The sequence below is a fragment of the Salmo trutta genome, chromosome 6 (genome assembly GCF_901001165.1).
Source record: "Salmo trutta chromosome 6, fSalTru1.1, whole genome shotgun sequence".
Lineage (NCBI taxonomy): Eukaryota > Metazoa > Chordata > Actinopteri > Salmoniformes > Salmonidae > Salmo > Salmo trutta.
In genome coordinates this window covers 58,903,818-58,920,859 of record NC_042962.1, presented here as the reverse complement: position 1 = coordinate 58,920,859, position 17,042 = coordinate 58,903,818, and the positions used below count along the sequence as shown (strand labels likewise).

Sequence of the window (17,042 nt, the reverse complement as noted above, 5' to 3'; positions counted from 1 at the left end):
AAGAGAGAAAGAGAGATGGGAAAAGAGACTGAGAGAGAAATACCTTGGTATTTAGGCCAAAGCCTACACCATAATGAAAGTTTTTCCCAGTGCACTCATAAGTGTCACTAAGTGTCACTAAGCAGCCGTCTCGACAGGTGCCCCCGGCTTTGGCGGTGGTGACACCAGTGCCTGTGCCTCTCTGACTCGCCGCCCGGCTGCTGTGCCCTGAGCCCACTGCCTCGGATATTAAAATGCATTATTCCGCCACCGCTTAATTTATGAGTCTGTGTAAATTGTTTCCCTCTGCGGCTTTTTAATATCTGCCTCTCACAGCTGGTTTGGGCATATATGCGTCGCATCACGCCGCCTGCCATGCAGAACAGAAGAAACAGATTGCGTTCCTCAGTGACAGTGACATTTATATTGTGTGGCTGCTGATTGGGATGCAGAACGACATACTGGAAGGGTCTCAAGATAGAGCCTAGCAGCACGCCGGGTCCCCAGCCTCCGATGATTAGACAGTTTAGAAGGTTTAGAACGGTCACAGACGGCCAATAGCTGACCTCAGGAGGGCCAGGAGGGCCAGGAAGCGCATGAGAAGGTCCCCGGAGCCTGCTGGAACTGACTCACTGACTCCTGAGTAAAAGCATGCTGATTACGTGTCTTTATTCCCGGGGCTGGCGGCCATTCTTCCTCTTTCTCTCTCCTCTCTCTCCTTCTGGGATATACTGTAGCTACAGCTCCTTCAAGGTGCTGGTTCTGGCAGGAAAACTGAGCATCCAAAATAGTCCAAACCCGCACACTCGGAAAATAGGACAAATTCGATTGACTTAGAAATAGAATGAAATGGAGTGAATTCCCTTGTGAAATGTGTGACTATATAAAGATGTCATTGATATGCCAGAACATCTCTCTCACCATACCCTCTCCCTCATGTTCCCCCTGAATCAGACATCCATCTGTGATTAGAACAATTTGATCTGGGCTGATGAAGTTGTTTAGCGGGGAACAAGCCGCTGCTTCAGAACAGCTGAGGGTCCCACCACGGACAATTGGCTGTGAAAAGCAAATGGCTGTTCTATTCACTTTTTGCTAATTGCACTAAGGAGAAGAGACGGATTTAATGTGACACTATTGTAATCAGTTCACAACTGCCCAGCTACCTGGACTGAATAGACCTTGGGTCTGATTATGTGGATGGAGAAGCTGGTTTTGGACGTTTTTGTTGGTGAAGACACCTCAGAGACCGCATTAGCATTTAGGTTGCTTGTCTCCAGTAATTTTGTTGTTGTGGTTTTTCTAAATGGCTCTTCTTTTTTGAGGCTTTAAAGCACTTTGAGATGATTTATGTACTGCAGTGAATAGCACTATAAAAATGCAATAAATTATTATTATTATTATTTTGATGTTGAGCTTTTAGACAGCTGTTTTATCACCACTTCATTGCTGTTCATCTGAAGTGATACTTCACTTGCCTTTTCTAGACCATTCACCGTTCAGTACCCATAACCCAGAGTATCTACGGTACTATTGGATAGTTTACCTGAGGTCACCTCCCTGCTCCACCAGACTGGATCCATCCATCAGGCCATCTAGTCCCTCAGCTCCCCCAGAAAGGAGCACTGACAACTGGCCCCCGGGGGCCACTCAGATCCTCTGAGCTCCAGGAACTCCAGGAGCCTCAGCAGTAGTATAACCACTATCCACAGGGGATCCAACAGCTGATGCCTCTCTCTGTCTCTGTCCTCAGTGTCACCGACCTTAGAGTCAATAATGAGGGAAGTACAGAAAGGAGCCTCCGTACTAACACTCACATCTCATTGTGTTTCATACAGGGGCCACGGGACTGGCTGACACTCACATCTCACACCACTCACTACATGGGCTTTATAATACTGTTCAGGAGCCAGGAGCTAACTGGCTAAGACGCACTGTGTATGTCACACAACTGTTGTGTCAAACAGCATTATCTACAGTACCAGTCAAAAGTTCGGACACACCTACTCATTCAAGGGTTTTTCTTTATTTTTACCATGTTCTACATTATAGAATAATAGTGAAGACATCAAAACTATGAAATAACACATATGGAATCATGTAGTAACCAAAAAATTCTTAAACAAATCAAAATATATTTTATATTTGTAACGGTCTCCGTCGTCCTCAGATGAAGGGGAAGAGAAATCAGACCAAAATGCAACGTGGTAAGTGTTCGTCATTTTTAATGATAAAACTGAACACTAAATCCGACAAGCAAAACAAAAGAACAACCGAACAGTCCCGTCAGGTGCAAAACACTAAACAGAAATGATCTACCCACAAACCCCAAAGGAAAACAGGCTGCCTAAGTATGACTCCCAATCAGCGACAACGAAATACAGCTGTCTCTGATTGAGAGCCACACCAGGCCAAAACAAAGAAACACAAAGCATAGAAAAAAGGACATAGAATGCCCACCCCAACTCACGCCCTGACCAAACAAAATAGAGACATAAAAGGATCTCTTAAGGTCAGGGCGTGACAATATTTGAGATTCTTCAAAGTAGCCACCCTTTGCCTTGATGACAGCTTTGCAGACTCTTAGCATTCTCTCAACCAGCTTCATGAGTTCATGAGTAACACTTTTTTGGTTACTATATGGTTCCATATGTGTTATTTCACAGTTTTGATGTCTTCACTATTATTCTACAATGTAGAACATAGTAAAAATAAAGAAAAAACTATTAATGCATGGGTGTGTCCAAACTATTGACTGGTACTGTATATCATCCCCCTGAAGGCTGTAGCATAATGTTATCACATACATGAGACACTGTGTCATTCTGTTCTGTTTCAAAGCAACATGTTGTGTACAGAGTGCGTTTGCGATGGTTGTTGTCGTAAGTTCCGTAACACCTTTAGTGTCTTTGTTGACTCCCACTCCTCCTGACGTGGCATCCAGTCTTTTGTTTTTCATGTTTCCATTTCCATTTCGCCCACGGTGCCAGTAAATGTTTCTGGACAACAAAGCCTCCCGCCACGGGGAGATGCAGCTCATAAACACAGTCCTGATATGGGGACTGATTGGCTGGCTGACGCAATAAACATCATAGATGGGCATCAGTCAGCCAGCTGCAGGTATCGCTCATGCTAATGCTAGCCCCTGTGTCATCTCAAAGTCATGTTGAATGCACTGAGGCCTCGCCAACACGTTAGAAGTAATACAATCTCTTCTCTTGTATTGTTGCTACGGTGTAATATATTCTCTGTTTTGTTTCTGTGAGAAGATATTCTAATCTGCATCATCTTGGATGATTATCATCATTTTAGGGTAAATCAAAGCACTTACAACCTCTTTCTGAATCTCTTTAGAATGAGCGGCTCCAGATAGTTGACTGCCCCCATGATCATGTAGAATTTCCTTCATCTCTTTGTGAGATAAAAGCCCCAGTGTGGGTTCAAACCTTCCAGTCCCCCATGCTGGAAGTGGGTTCCATTTGAAGTGAAACACCACACACAGAGAGAGAGAAACACCAAAGATACAGTGCCTTCAGAAAGTATTCAGACCCCTTGACTTATCTACATTTTGCTACCTTACTGCCTTTTTTATTTTTTTATTTTTTTATTTCACCTTTATGTAACCAGGTAGGCCAGTTGAGAACAAGTTCTCATTTACAACTGCGACCCGGCCAAGATAAAGCGAAGCAGTGCGACAAAAACAACAACACAGAGTTACACATGGGATAAACAAACGTACAGTCAATAACACAATAGAAAAATCGATGTAGAGTATGTGTAAATGTAGTAAGGTTAGGGAGGTAAGGTAATAAATAGGCCATGGAGGAGAAATAATAAACATGTTGCATTAACACTGGAGTGATAGATTAAATCAAATCAAAGTGTATTTGTCATGTGGACCGAATACAACAGATGTAGACCTTACAGTGAAATGCTTACTTACAGGCTCTAACCAATAGTGCAAAAAATGCAATGCAAATAGTCCGGGTAGCCATTTGGTTACCTGTTCAGGAGTCTTATGGCTTGGGGGTAAAAACTGTTGAGAAGCCTTTTTGTCCCAGACTTGGCACTCCGGTACCACTTGCCATGCGGTAGTAGAGAGAACAGTCTATGACTGGGGTGGCTGGGGTCTTTGACAATTTTTGCCTGGTGTAGAGGTCCTGGATGGCAGGCAGCTTAGCCACAGTGATGTACTGAGTCGTACTCACTACCCTCTGTAGTGCCTTGCGGTCGGAGGCTGAGCAGTTGCCGTACCAGGCAGTGATGCAACCAGTCAGGATGCTCTCGATGTTGCAGATGATGATGTGCAAGTAGAGATACTGGGGTGCAATATGGTAATGAGGTAGTTGGGTGTGCTATTTACAGATGGGCTGTGTACAGGTACAGTGATCAGTAAGCTGCTCTGACAGCTGATTCTTAAAGTTAGAGAGGGAGATATATGTCTCCAGCTTGAGTGATTTTTGCAGTTCGCTCCAGTCATTGGTAGCAGAGAACTGGAAGGTGACCAAAGGTGGTGTTGGCTTTGAGGATGACCAGTGATATATACCTGCTGGAGCGCGTGCTACGGGTGGGTGTTACTATGGTGACCAGTGAGCTGAGATAAGGCGGGGCTTTACCTAGCAGAGACTTGTAGATGACCTGGAGCCAGTGGGTTTGGCGACGAATATGTGGGTCAGCCAACGAGAGCGTACAGGTCGCAGTGGTGGGTAGTATATGGGGCTTTGGAGACAAAACGGATGGCACTGTGATAAACTACATCCAATTTGCTGAGTAGAGTGTTGGAGGCTATTTTGTAAATTACATCGCCGAAGTCAAGGATCGGTAGGATAGTCAGTTTTACGAGGGTATGTTTGGCAGCGTGAGTGAAGGAGGCTTTGTTGCAAAATAGGAAGCCAATTCTAGATTTAATTTTGGATTGGAGATGCTTAATGTGAGTCTGGAAGGAGAGTTTACAGTCTAACCAGACACCCAGGTATTTGTAGTTGTCCACATATTCTAAGTCAGAACCGTCCAGAGTAGTGATGCTAGTCAGGCAGGCATGTGCGGGCAACAATCGGTTGAAGAGCATGCATTTAGTTTAATAGCATTTGAAAGCAGTTGGAGGCCAGTGGCATTGAATCTCGATTGGAGGTTTGTTAACACAGTGTCCAAAGAAGGGCCAGATGTATACAGAATGGTGTCGTCTGCATAGAGGTGGATCAGAGAATCACCAGCAGCAAGAGCAACATCATTGATATATATAGAGAAAAGAGTCGGCCCGAGAATTAAACCCTGTGGCACCCCCATAGAGACTGCCAAAGGTCCGGACAACAAGCCCTCCGATTTAACACACTGAACTCTATCTGAGAAGTAGTTGGTGAACCAGGGGAGGCAATCATTTGAGAAACCAAGGCTGTTGAGTCTGCCTTATTCTAAAATTGATTAAATATATTTTATTTCTCAGCAATCTACACACAATACCCCATAATGAGAAAGTGAAAACAGGCTTTTAGACATTTTTGCAAATGAATATTAAATGAAAAACAGAAATACCTTATTTACGTAAGAACTCAGACCCTTTGCTATGACACTCGAAATTGAGCTCAGGTGCATCCTGTTTCCATTGATCATCATTGAGATGTTTTTACAACTTGATTGGAGTCCACGTGTGGTCAATTCTGTTGATTTGGCATGATTTGGAAAGGCACACACCTGTCTTATATAAGGTCCCACAGTTGACATGGCATGTCAGAGAAAAAAACAAGCCATGAGGATGAAGCAATTGTCCGTAGAGCTCTGAGACAGGATTATGTCGAGGCACAGATCTGGGGAAGGGTAGCAAAAAACATTCTGCAGAATTGAAGGTCCCCAAGAACACAGTGGTCTCCATCATTCTTAAATGGATGAAGTTTGGAACCACCAAGTACTGAGTAAAGTGTCAGAATACTTGTGTAAATGTGATATTTCAGTTTATAATTTTTTATTGAATCAATTTTAGAATAAGGCTGTAACGAAACTAGATGTGGAAAAAGTCAAGGGGTCTGAATACCTTCCGAATGCACTGAGAGAGATAGAGAGAAATGCCAAGAGTTGACCATAGAAAATAGTCCCCTCAGCCAGCTGGTTCTGAGGCTCAGTTCACTAACCCCTACCAACACAACAAAGCCTCATGACAAATGAACAATCTGGCTGACAAAGCAAAAATAAAAAGGTATCACCTATTGGAAAGACACCAAAAAAATCTAAGTAAACTTCAATGGTATTTGTCTCTAAACAGACAGTATATTGTGGCAGACTATCTAACCACCGGGACTGATAGAAAACTGAGACAAACACTGACTATGTACAGACTCAGTGAGCACAGCCTGGCCGTAGAAACCGTCCGTCACAGACAAATCTGGCTACCCAGAGAGGACAGGTTGTGCTCACTCTGCCCTCACAGAGGTCCAGACAGAGCTGCATTTTCCTCTGCCAGAACTATACAGACTTATGGGCAATTTTCTTTCCCAAAATTTAAACAAATACAGAAATGTTGAAACCAAAACAAAAAAGGAGAAAATCCAATGTCTACTGGGAGAAAAACCTTTTTGTGCCATATTAGCTGTAAAATATGTAGCTTCCTGCCACACTGTAGGGACAGCCAGTGGAACGACCAATCAGAGCAGTAACATTGCTACTGGTATCTTTCTCACTATTTAACTAATATCCCCATTCATTTCTTACTGTGATTTCCTGTTAGTTGTTAATACTCATTGAGTATTATTATTATGTAAGGACTTTCCTTACACCTTAAAAGTTATGTTTCAGTTTAACAAAGTATGACCTTAAAGGACTTTAAGGTAATATACAGAACTTGGTCTTACTTCGTTATTGTAGCATAGCATAACATTCCCCCACTGCTGTGTGCTAGTGATGGAGTACACAGCACAGCACTCCAGGTGCCCATTGACTGTGCTATGCAGTAGAAGTATGATTGTGCCAGCAGCGCTCTTGCTACCCCAGCCAGCTGCGTCTGCCGGGCTGTGAGCCTGAGTCCATAGCTGACATGCACCGCTGCTTCTCTCCTTGACTCTCACCGACTGACTCCATCTGTATGGAGATGGGTGGTAATCACCATAATGTGTGTTCCATCTCTTGTATTTGATAATGGTGTCATTATACTTTTTCTCCCAGTTTTTCTCTCGCTCATTCAGACGACGGGAACAGGTGGACTATTAATTATGCGTTGAAATATGGATCGCTCCGCGCTCCGCTTCCGTTCCCCCTCCCTTCACTGCACATTCCAACTCGGTCACTACACTCTCCTCTATTCCCACTCCTCTCTCATTTTCATCTCAGCTCTTCTTCCGCCTTCCCATTACCTTCTTCTTCCTCTCATTTAACCTTCTCTTTTCACTCTCCCTCTTCCCCATTCCTTCTCTTTTTCCCTCATCCTGTCCCCTTTACCCTCTCATCATCTCTCTCTCCTCTCCCTCCCCCTATTCCCTCATCCTGTCCCCCTTCCCTCTCCTCACCTCTCTCCTCTCCCTCCCCCTATTCCCTCATCCTGTCCCCCTTCCCTCTCCTCACCTCTCTCCTCTCCCTCCCCCTATTCCCTCATCCTGCCCTTCTCCCCTCCCTCATCTATCTCTCCTCTCCCTCCCCATATTCTCTCTCACTTTCACACATTTGTATCTCCCCTCTATCTTTTCTTCCCTATTCCTTTTCACCTTATCTCCCCATCTCCTCATCTCTCCATCTCCCATTTACATTTTAGTCATTTAGCAGATGCTCTTATCCAGAGAGACTTACAATAGTGAATGCATAAATTTCATAATTATTATTTTATTTTTTATTTTTTTTGTACTGGCCCCCTGTGGGAATCGAACCCACAACCCTGGCGTTGCACACACCATGCTCTACCAACTGAGCCACAGGGGACCATGTCCCCTATGTCTCTTCTCTCCACTTGTTCCATTTCCCCTACAGTATGTCTCTTTTCTCCACTTGTTCCATGTCCCCTATGTCTCTTCTCTCCACTTGTTCCGTATCCCCTATGTCTCTTCTCTCCACTTGTTCCATGTCCCCTATGTCTCTTCTCTCCACTTGTTCCATATCCCCTACAGTATGTCTCTTTCCTCCACTTGTTCCATGTCCCCTATATCTCTTCTCTCCACTTGTTCCATGTCCCCTATATCTCTTCTCTCCACTTGTTCCGTATCCCCTATGTCTCTTCTCTCCACTTGTTCCATTTCCCCTATGTCTCTTCTCTCCACTTGTTCCATGTCCCCTATGTCTCTTCTCTCCACTTGTTCCATATCTCCCCGATCTCTTCTCTCCATTATTTCTGCTCTCTCTATGCACCAATCTTACACACTCTTTTTCTTCTCTTCACTTCCTGGTCTCATCCCCCTCTCTGGTCTCTATACTGACCAAATGTGTCTCTGCACTGTATATGAGGAATACTCTTAGAGCAGAATTCAACGTCAAGTTTGTGGGGTAATCAGAATCAAACATGCAAGCCTCCAACCATTACCTAATATTGTTGCACCAAACACAAATTAATTGAAATGCTGATTCAAATATGTTTTATGTTGATTGGTCACATGCTGGTAACTACTTTAATTATGGCTGGATAAGTATTCATTCCCTCAGTGCAAGCTAACACACACACACACACACACACACACACACACACACACGCACACCACACACACACACACACACACGAACACACACACCCAGCAAACACACACACACAGCAAACACACAGTACACACACAGCACACACTAACATGTCCCGGAGGACTGGTACTGGAGCGATAAAGTCTGAGTCACATACAGTGCAGGCAAACACAGAGACGTCAGCTAGATGAAGCTGTAGAGTAAATTAATCAAGCCTGGCTGTTGTTTCCCTCTCAACGCTGACTATCCCTGAAGTTGCCAAGCACAATTTACAAACAAATGTAAAATTCACAAATGGCCTGGAGGAGAAACAGAGATCTAGAAAGGGAAGAGGAGGCAGGTAGGGAGAGGGAAGAGGAGACAGGTGGGGAGAGGGAAGAGGAGGCTGGTGGGGAGAGGGAAGAGGAGACAGGTGGGGAGAGGGAAGAGGAGGCTGGTGGGGAGAGGGAAGAGGAGACAGGTGGGGAGAGGGAAGAGGAGGCTGGTGGGGAGAGGGAAGAGGAGGCAGGTAGAGAGAGGGAAGAGGAGACAGGTGGGGAGAGGGAAGAGGAGGCTGGTGGGGAGAGGGTAGAGGAGGCCGGTGGGGAGAGGGAAGAGGAGACAGGTGGGGAGAGGGAAGAGGAGGCTGGTGGGGAGAGGGAAGAGGAGACAGGTGGGGAGAGGGAAGAGGAGGCTGGTGGGGAGAGGGAAGAGGAGACAGGTGGGGAGAGGGAAGAGGAGGCTGGTGGGGAGAGGGAAGAGGAGGCAGGTAGAGAGAGGGAAGAGGAGGCTGGTGGGGAGAGGGTAGAGGAGGCCGGTGGGGAGAGGGAAGAGGAGGCCGGTGGGGAGAGGGAAGAGGAGGCCGGTGGGGAGAGGGAAGAGGAGGCTGGTGGGGAGAGGGTAGAGGAGGCCGGTGGGGAGAGGGAAGAGGAGGCCGGTGGGGAGAGGGAAGAGGAGGCTGGTGGGAGAGGGAAGAGGAGGCTGGTGGGGAGAGGGTAGAGGAAGCCGGTGGGGAGAGGGAAGAGGAGGCCGGTGGGGAGAGGGAAGAGGAGGCCGGTGGGGAGAGGGAAGAGGAGGCCGGTGGGGAGAGGGAAGAGGAGGCCGGTGGGGAGAGGGAAGAGGAGGCCGGTGGGGAGAGGGAAGAGGAGGCCGGTGGGGAGAGGGAAGAGGAGGCCGGTGGGGAGAGGGAAGAGGAGGCCGGTGGGGAGAGGGAAGAGGAGGCCGGTGGGGAGAGGGAAGAGGAGGCCGGTGGGGAGAGGGAAGAGGAGGCTGGTGGGAGAGGGAAGAGGAGGTTGGTGGGGAGAGGGAAGAGGAGGCTGGTGGGAGAGGGAAGAGGAGGTTGGTGGGGAGAGGGAAGAGGAGGCTGGTGGGAGAGGGAAGAGGAGGCTGGTGGGAGAGGGAAGAGGAGGCTGGTGGGACTACACTAGTCTTTGTTTGACTGACTGTACAACAGTGTTTTTGCTAATTGCTCGCCATTGTTACGAGAACGGACGCTGCCGAGTCATCGCAATGCATGATGGGAGGGTGTCCGCTGTGCCTCCTCCTGCGCCTCGGAGCTTTGATCTTGGTCGTTACGGTAGCAGAGGCAGATGCGTGTTGATGAGTGTGTGTGAGTGTCTGTGCTGGAGATGGAGAATGTAATTTTGCATAGTAGTGTGTCTTCCATTGTAGTCTAACAATGTTCTAATCTATCCTATTCTACTCTAAATCATACAGCGTTATTAGAATTCCATGATTCTAACCACATCTGTGAGAGGAACAAACAGGCCATCGTTTGGGGGTTTCCCCTCTATGAATCAATCACGTTTTATTTGTTCAGGGTCTATCTTCTTAGAGCCTGAGAGAACTCTCATCACATTTAAGGTTATTGGCATGAAGGAAAGTACTTTTCTTTAAGCTGCATCTCTCCAGCTCTGTTTTGATAAAAGTCAAGGTGGAGAGAGAGAGAGGGAGAGAGGGAGAGAAGGAGGGAGACGAAATGCAGGTGCTTGTTTATCTTCCCCTGGGTCTTCCTCATCTCTCTTCTACTCATCCTCTCTTCAGTCTCTCCTCCTGCTATCTTCTTCTCACTTCATCCTCTCCTCCTGCTACCTTCTTCTCTCTTCAGTTTCTCCTCCTGCTACCTTCTTCTCTCTTCAGTCTCTCCTCCTGCTACCTTCTTCTCTCTTCATCTTCTCCTCCTGCTACCTTTCTCTTCAGTCTCTCTTCCTGCTACATTCGTCTCTCTTCATCCTCTCCTCTTGCTACCTTCTCTCTTCATTTTCTCCTCCTGCTATCTTCCTCTCTCTTCAGTCTCTCTTCCTGCTACCTTCATCTCTCTTCATCCTTTCCTCCTGCTACCTTCTCTCTTCAGTCTCTCTTCCTGCTACATTCGTCTCTCTTCATCTTCTCCTCCTGCTACCTTCTCTCTTCAGTCTCTCTTCCTGCTACAGTCATCTCTCTTCATCCTCTCCTCCTTCTACCTTCTTCTCTCTTCAGTCTCTCTTCCTGCTACATTCGTCTCTCTTCATCCTCTCCTCCTGCTACCTTCTCTCTTCAGTGTCTCCTCCTGCTACCTTCTTGTCTCTTCATCCTTTCCTCATCCTCTCCTCCTGCTAGCTACTTCTATTCCACCCACAGAAAATATTGATCCGGTGGCTCTCTAAATGCAATTTAAGAGCAGAAGGAAATTAAATAGTGTCAAAGTTTTTTTTTTTAAATATCCAAAAGAGGGTGGCAAAAAACACAGCAAACTATTAATCGTTTAATTGAATGAGCTAAATTACAAGCCAGAATCATCCCTCCATGTATTTCTTATTTTCCCCCTCTCCCTCTCTTCTCTCCACTGGTGGCTGGCGCTGAAAGGTTTTCCTTGTGTTGCTAGGCATTGCTAAGCAACAGTTTGAACCTATTCTCTGTCAGCTCTCCATGGTTTGCCGTCGATGCCCGGAGGCTGGCACTGGGAACGGGGCACCATCACCACCGCAGCGGAGCTGGGGCCGTCCGCCAGCCTGAGGCTCCTGCAGATAGGTCTAGAGCAGAGCAACGTCCCTGTGGCCCTGCGAAAGCGTCCTCGGCAGGCATAGGGATGTTACTACCGAGCTAATGATGCAGGGGCCAACGATGGATCATATCCGGCCCGGGGCGCCAAACACAAGGGTTAGCGTGGGGTCACCCTCGCTGAAAGAGAAACATCACGCCTCACCATTCTTGGGAACCACATCACGAAGCCCCCACAGTAACATCTAATGTTGGAATCATACTCCTTCTGTCGGAGAATGAAAGAGTCACAGATTTGTATTGAGTGTTGTTGAATAGTTGTTTGAGTTTGACGATAACCTAATGAGAAAATGTTGAGGAGAAAACGTTGAAGTTTGAGAGTATTAAAGGGTTTTGTTACACTAACTCCTGGTAATATTAAATGTTATTGGAAAACATTCCAAAGGAAGTCTCTTATGAATAACGTGTCACTCAAAACAGCATCGATACAAATTCTTTGTTGTGTTTTTGTTTTAATTCCCAGTGATTGACGCATTGTAATCACGCTAATAAAACAGTGTTTTCTCTCCTCTTTCTTCTCCTCTGTCCATTGTATTTCAATAGAGCCAAAAGTGAGCAGTCCATGTATGAATGAATGACTGAATGGCTGACTGAATGACTGAATGACTGACTGAATGACTGACTGACTGCATGACTGAATGACTGCATGACTGACTGCATGACTGACTGGCTGAAGGACTGACTGAATAACTGCATGAATGACTGACTAAGACTGACTGACTGACTGACTGACTGACTGACTGACTGACTGACTGACTGACTGACTGACTGACTGACTGACTGACTGACTGAATGAATGAATGAATGAAGCTACTCTGCTTGGCAACATGGCTGTCATCAGGAAGGGAAAATACAGCCCCATGTATGTGTCCAAAATGTCACCCAATTCCCTTAACAGTGCACTACTTTGGACATGGATCCATATAGGGCTCTGATCAAAAGTAGTGCATTAGTGAGTAATGTACCATTTCAGACACACCCATGGCTTGTTTTTAGCTGTCACTCTCCCCGAGTCTCCCCTAAGGTCAAGACAAAATCAAACCAGGGATGACTCTTTTCCACCCCGCTCCTAACCAATCAGCAACATCATTACTGACCTGTCTCTACTCATTAAAACCACTCTTTATAATCATCCCATAGCCTCGGATCGTGCCCCCCCCAACTTATAATTTCAAACAACTTTTCAGGTCCCCACGTTCCCCCCATTAGGAATTCTTATATGAGTAATGTCATGTAACTCCTTATATCACTGAATATCAATTGTGCCGCGGTGCTGCGGGGCCACTGACAAAATACAAGTGCTTCAGTAAATTTAACGAGAGCCCAGAACCCCAGCCACAACGTTGAATAATTCAGCCATCAAATGGTAAGAGCCTCTCTAGAGATACTTAGCAATTAAATGAGTCTATATTGTGCATTCACTGCCATCCATATGGATCCTATAAGAAATTGTCGGCTATTCGGGCTCCTATAATGTAGTGTTGTGATTGGAGCTGCCAGTGGTGGCTAGTGCAGTGAGCGACTGTGTTACCGTGTCTGGCGGGCGGATGATAGCAGTCAGTTGACGTGCTGTGTCAGCGCGTCAGATGTATTTTTAATGACCACAGAGACCCAGGGAGAGGTAGCTGGTGCATAGGGACTGATCTGGGACCAGTATAACCTGCCGCCTGACTTTTACATGGACACACACACACCTCCACAAAGTAAAGCCATCCCACTGACTGAACGAAACCCAGGTCCCGGTAATGATAGCATGTGTGAGCTTGCGATTGGCTGTCAGGATGATTGACGGCAGGGCTCCAGAGCTCATTATCTCGCCCAGTGTTATTACAGCTCTATGATTGGACGTCCTTCTAGCCCCCAAGTAAACTGCCTGGCACAAGTAGACAAAGTTTTTATTTTCAACTGGCTTCTCCAAGCAGCAACCCTGTGCTGAGGACAACCTGCTGTCTGAAGAGGTGCTCTAAAAAACCTCCTCCACCAACTTATTAACAATGAGCCATCATTCAAGATGCCTTTCCTAACTCAGTACACAATGCTGGCTTATACAAGCAAATACTGTTGAACAGTTCAACACAAACACATTTATGTGCAAGATAGATGAAGTAAACAAACAAAAACTGGGGGAACATATCGGGACTAGGTTGTTTTACAGCAAGGTTGAGGGACAGATCAGGACAAGGTTGATCTACAGGAAGGTTGAGGGACAGATCAGGACTATGTTGATCTACAGGAAGGTTGGGGGACAGATCAGGACTAGGTTGATCTACAGGAAGGTTGAGGGACAGATCAGGACTATGTTGATCTACAGGAAGGTTGGGGGACAGATCAGGACTAGGTTGATCTACAGGAAGGTTGAGGGACAGATCAGGACTAGGTTGATCTACAGGAAGGTTGAGGGACAGATCAGGACTAGGTTGATCTACAGGAAGGTTGGGGGGACAGATCAGGACTAGGTTGATCTACAGGAAGGTTGAGGGACAGATCAGGACTATGTTGATCTACAGGAAGGTTGAGGGACAGATCAGGACTAGGTTGATCTACAGGAAGGTTGGGGGACAGATCAGGACTATGTTGATCTACAGGAAGGTTGAGGGACAGATCAGGACTATGTTGATCTACAGGAAGGTTGAGGGACAGATCAGGACTATGTTGATCTACCTACAGGAAGGTTGAGGGACAGATCGGGACTAGGTTGATCTACAGGAAGGTTGGGGGGACAGATCAGGACTAGGTTGATCTACAGGAAGGTTGAGTGACAGATCAGGACTATGTTGATCTACAGGAAGGTTGGGGGGACAGATCAGGTAGTCTGTTCAAGTTGTCCTTCAATAAATATTAGCCTGACTTTGTACATTTCTCTAACTTTGCCACTCTCTCTCTCTCTCTCTCTCTCTCTCTCTCTCTCTCTCTCTCTCTCTCTCTCTCTCTCTCGCTTTCTCTCTTTCTCTCTTTCTGTTTCTCTCTCTGTCTGCATCTCTCTCTCTCTCTCTCTCTCTCTCTCTCTCTCTCTACCTTCTTCTCTCTCTCCCTGCTTCCTCTAGTCTATCCGAGAGGTGACAGGCTATGTGCTGGTAGCTCTGAACCAGTTTGACTACCTGCCCCTGGAGAACCTTCGCATCGTGCGGGGCACCAAGCTTTACGAGGGACGCTACGCCCTGGCCATCTTCCTCAACTACCGCCGCGACGGCTTCTACGGTCTCAGACAGCTGGGCCTTCGCAACCTCACAGGTCAGGGGCCCAGTGCAGACTACTCTAAACTCACCTGTCACACCATCTTTCCATTTCTCTCACTTCCTCCTTCTCTCTATCGCTCTAGCCTGCTTATTGTTCTGTCCTTCTCTCTATCTCTCTATCACTTTCTCCTTCTCTCTATCTCCCTAACCTGCTTATTGTTCTGTCCTTCTCTCCATCTGTCCATCACTCTCTCCTTCTCTTGATCTCTCCAACAGTTTCTCCATGGTCTGATGGTCTATCTCAATCAAATCTGTGGCCTCCATAGTTTGCTGAGGGATGGGGCTGGGGGAATGATAACTGTGGCCTCTTCATGGTTTGCTGAGGGATGGGGCTGGGGGAATGATAACTCTGGCCTCCATGGTTTGCTGTTGGATGGGGCTGGGGGAATGATAACTGTGGCCTCCATGGTTTGCTGTGGGATGGGGCTGGGGGAATGATAACTCTGGCCTCCATGGTTTGCTGTTGGATGGGGCTGGGGGAATGATAACTGTGGCCTCCATGGTTTGCTGTGGGATGGGGCTGGGGGAATGATAACTCTGGCCTCCATGGTTTGCTGTTGGATGGGGCTGGGGGAATGATAACTCTGGCCTCTCCATGGTTTGCTGTGGGATGGGGCTGGGGGAATGATAACTCTGGCCTCCATGGTTTGCTGAGGGATGGGGCTGGGGGAATGATAACTCTGGCCTCTCCATGGTTTGCTGTGGGATGGGGCTGGGGGAATGATAACTGTGGCCTCTCCATGGTTTGCTGTGGGATGGGGCTGGGGGAATGATAACTCTGGCCTCTCCATGGTTTGCTGTGGGATGGGGCTGGGTGAATGATAACTCTGGCCTCTCCATGGTTTGCTGTGGGATGGGGCTGGGGGAATGATAACTCTGGCCTCTCCATGGTTTGCTGTGGGATGGGGCTGGGGGAATGATATCTCTGGCCTCTCCATGGTTTGCTGAGGCATGGGGCTGGGGGAACGATATCTCTGGCCTTTTCATGGTTTGCTGTGGGTTGGGGCTGGGGGAACGATAACTCTGGCCTCCATGGTTTGCTGTGGGATGGGGCTGGGGGAACGATAACTGTGGCCTCCATGGTTTGCTGTGGGATGGGGCTGGGGGAACGATAACTGTGGCCTCCATGGTTTGCTGTGGGATGGGGCTGGGGGAAGGATAACTGTGGCCTCCATGGTTTGCTGAGGGATAGGACTGGGGGAATGATAACTGTGGCCTCCATGGTTTGCTGAGGGATGGGGCTGGAGGAATGATAACTGTGGCCACTTCATGGTTTGCTGAGGGATGGGGCTGGGGGAATGATACCACTATCATATCCATTGACTGAGCTATGGATGCAAAGACTGTCAGTCCTAGATATTTTCATGAAAGGTGTACAAATATATTGTAAAGCATTAAAAGAGAGTTAAATATGAGGTTATTATAGCCTAAGGCAGCTTAATAAGGTGTGTATACTCTTCAAAACCAATGGCTGTACAAATTACCATTGAACAGCAGTGGGTCTCACGGATTGTGCTTTTACGAAACCAAGCAAATTGTAATAATGTAGAATCTTTAGCTTTGCTAAGTGGCGGAATAGTTTCAGAATACACAGAACATGTATTATAATGTCATAGAATAGAGGAATCCTCTGACATTTCTTTTAAAATAAATGGTTGTGTTCAACCTTCGCTTCACACATTTTGACAATGTTTGTTGTTTAGCAGATGCTCTTATCCAGAGTGACTTATAGTTAGTGCATTCATCTTAAGGTTTGGAGCGAGCAGTCGCACTACGCTTCACTCCACAGGTAATATTACACTTCACTACATTACAACGGTTTGATTTGTTTGATCCGAGCAATTCTTTTCTTTTCTTAGCTAGCTACATAGCCGTCTTTGTATCAAAGATAATCGTGTAGCTTAGAGTAATTATCGAAGTTAGCTATCTTCGTCCTCCTAACGTAGTCATCACTGCTAGCTAGCTAGTCAACACTGCTAGCTAGCCAACCAGCCAACTTCCACCGACTAGCTGCACTATCTATTACATTACAACGGAACGACTTGACTAGTGTAGTGTTAGTGAGCCAGCTACTTAGTTGTCTTTGCATCTAAGATAATTGTGTAGTTTAGAGTAATTATTAGTAAGTAGCCAGCCGCGACGCCAGACGTAGTCAACACACCTAGT

At 46.6% G+C, this 17,042-nt stretch overlaps 1 protein-coding gene across 1 annotated transcript in view; it reads left to right on the top strand.

Moving 5' to 3' along the window:
• Positions 1-17,042, top strand: part of LOC115196466 (receptor tyrosine-protein kinase erbB-4) — a gene marked incomplete at its 3' end in the record, with an annotated part of 364,416 nt that overhangs the window by 244,475 nt on the left and 102,899 nt on the right. Inside the window, 1 exon segment of the mRNA XM_029757324.1 lies at positions 14,685-14,871. Within this exon segment, the coding sequence (XP_029613184.1) occupies positions 14,685-14,871 (187 nt within the window).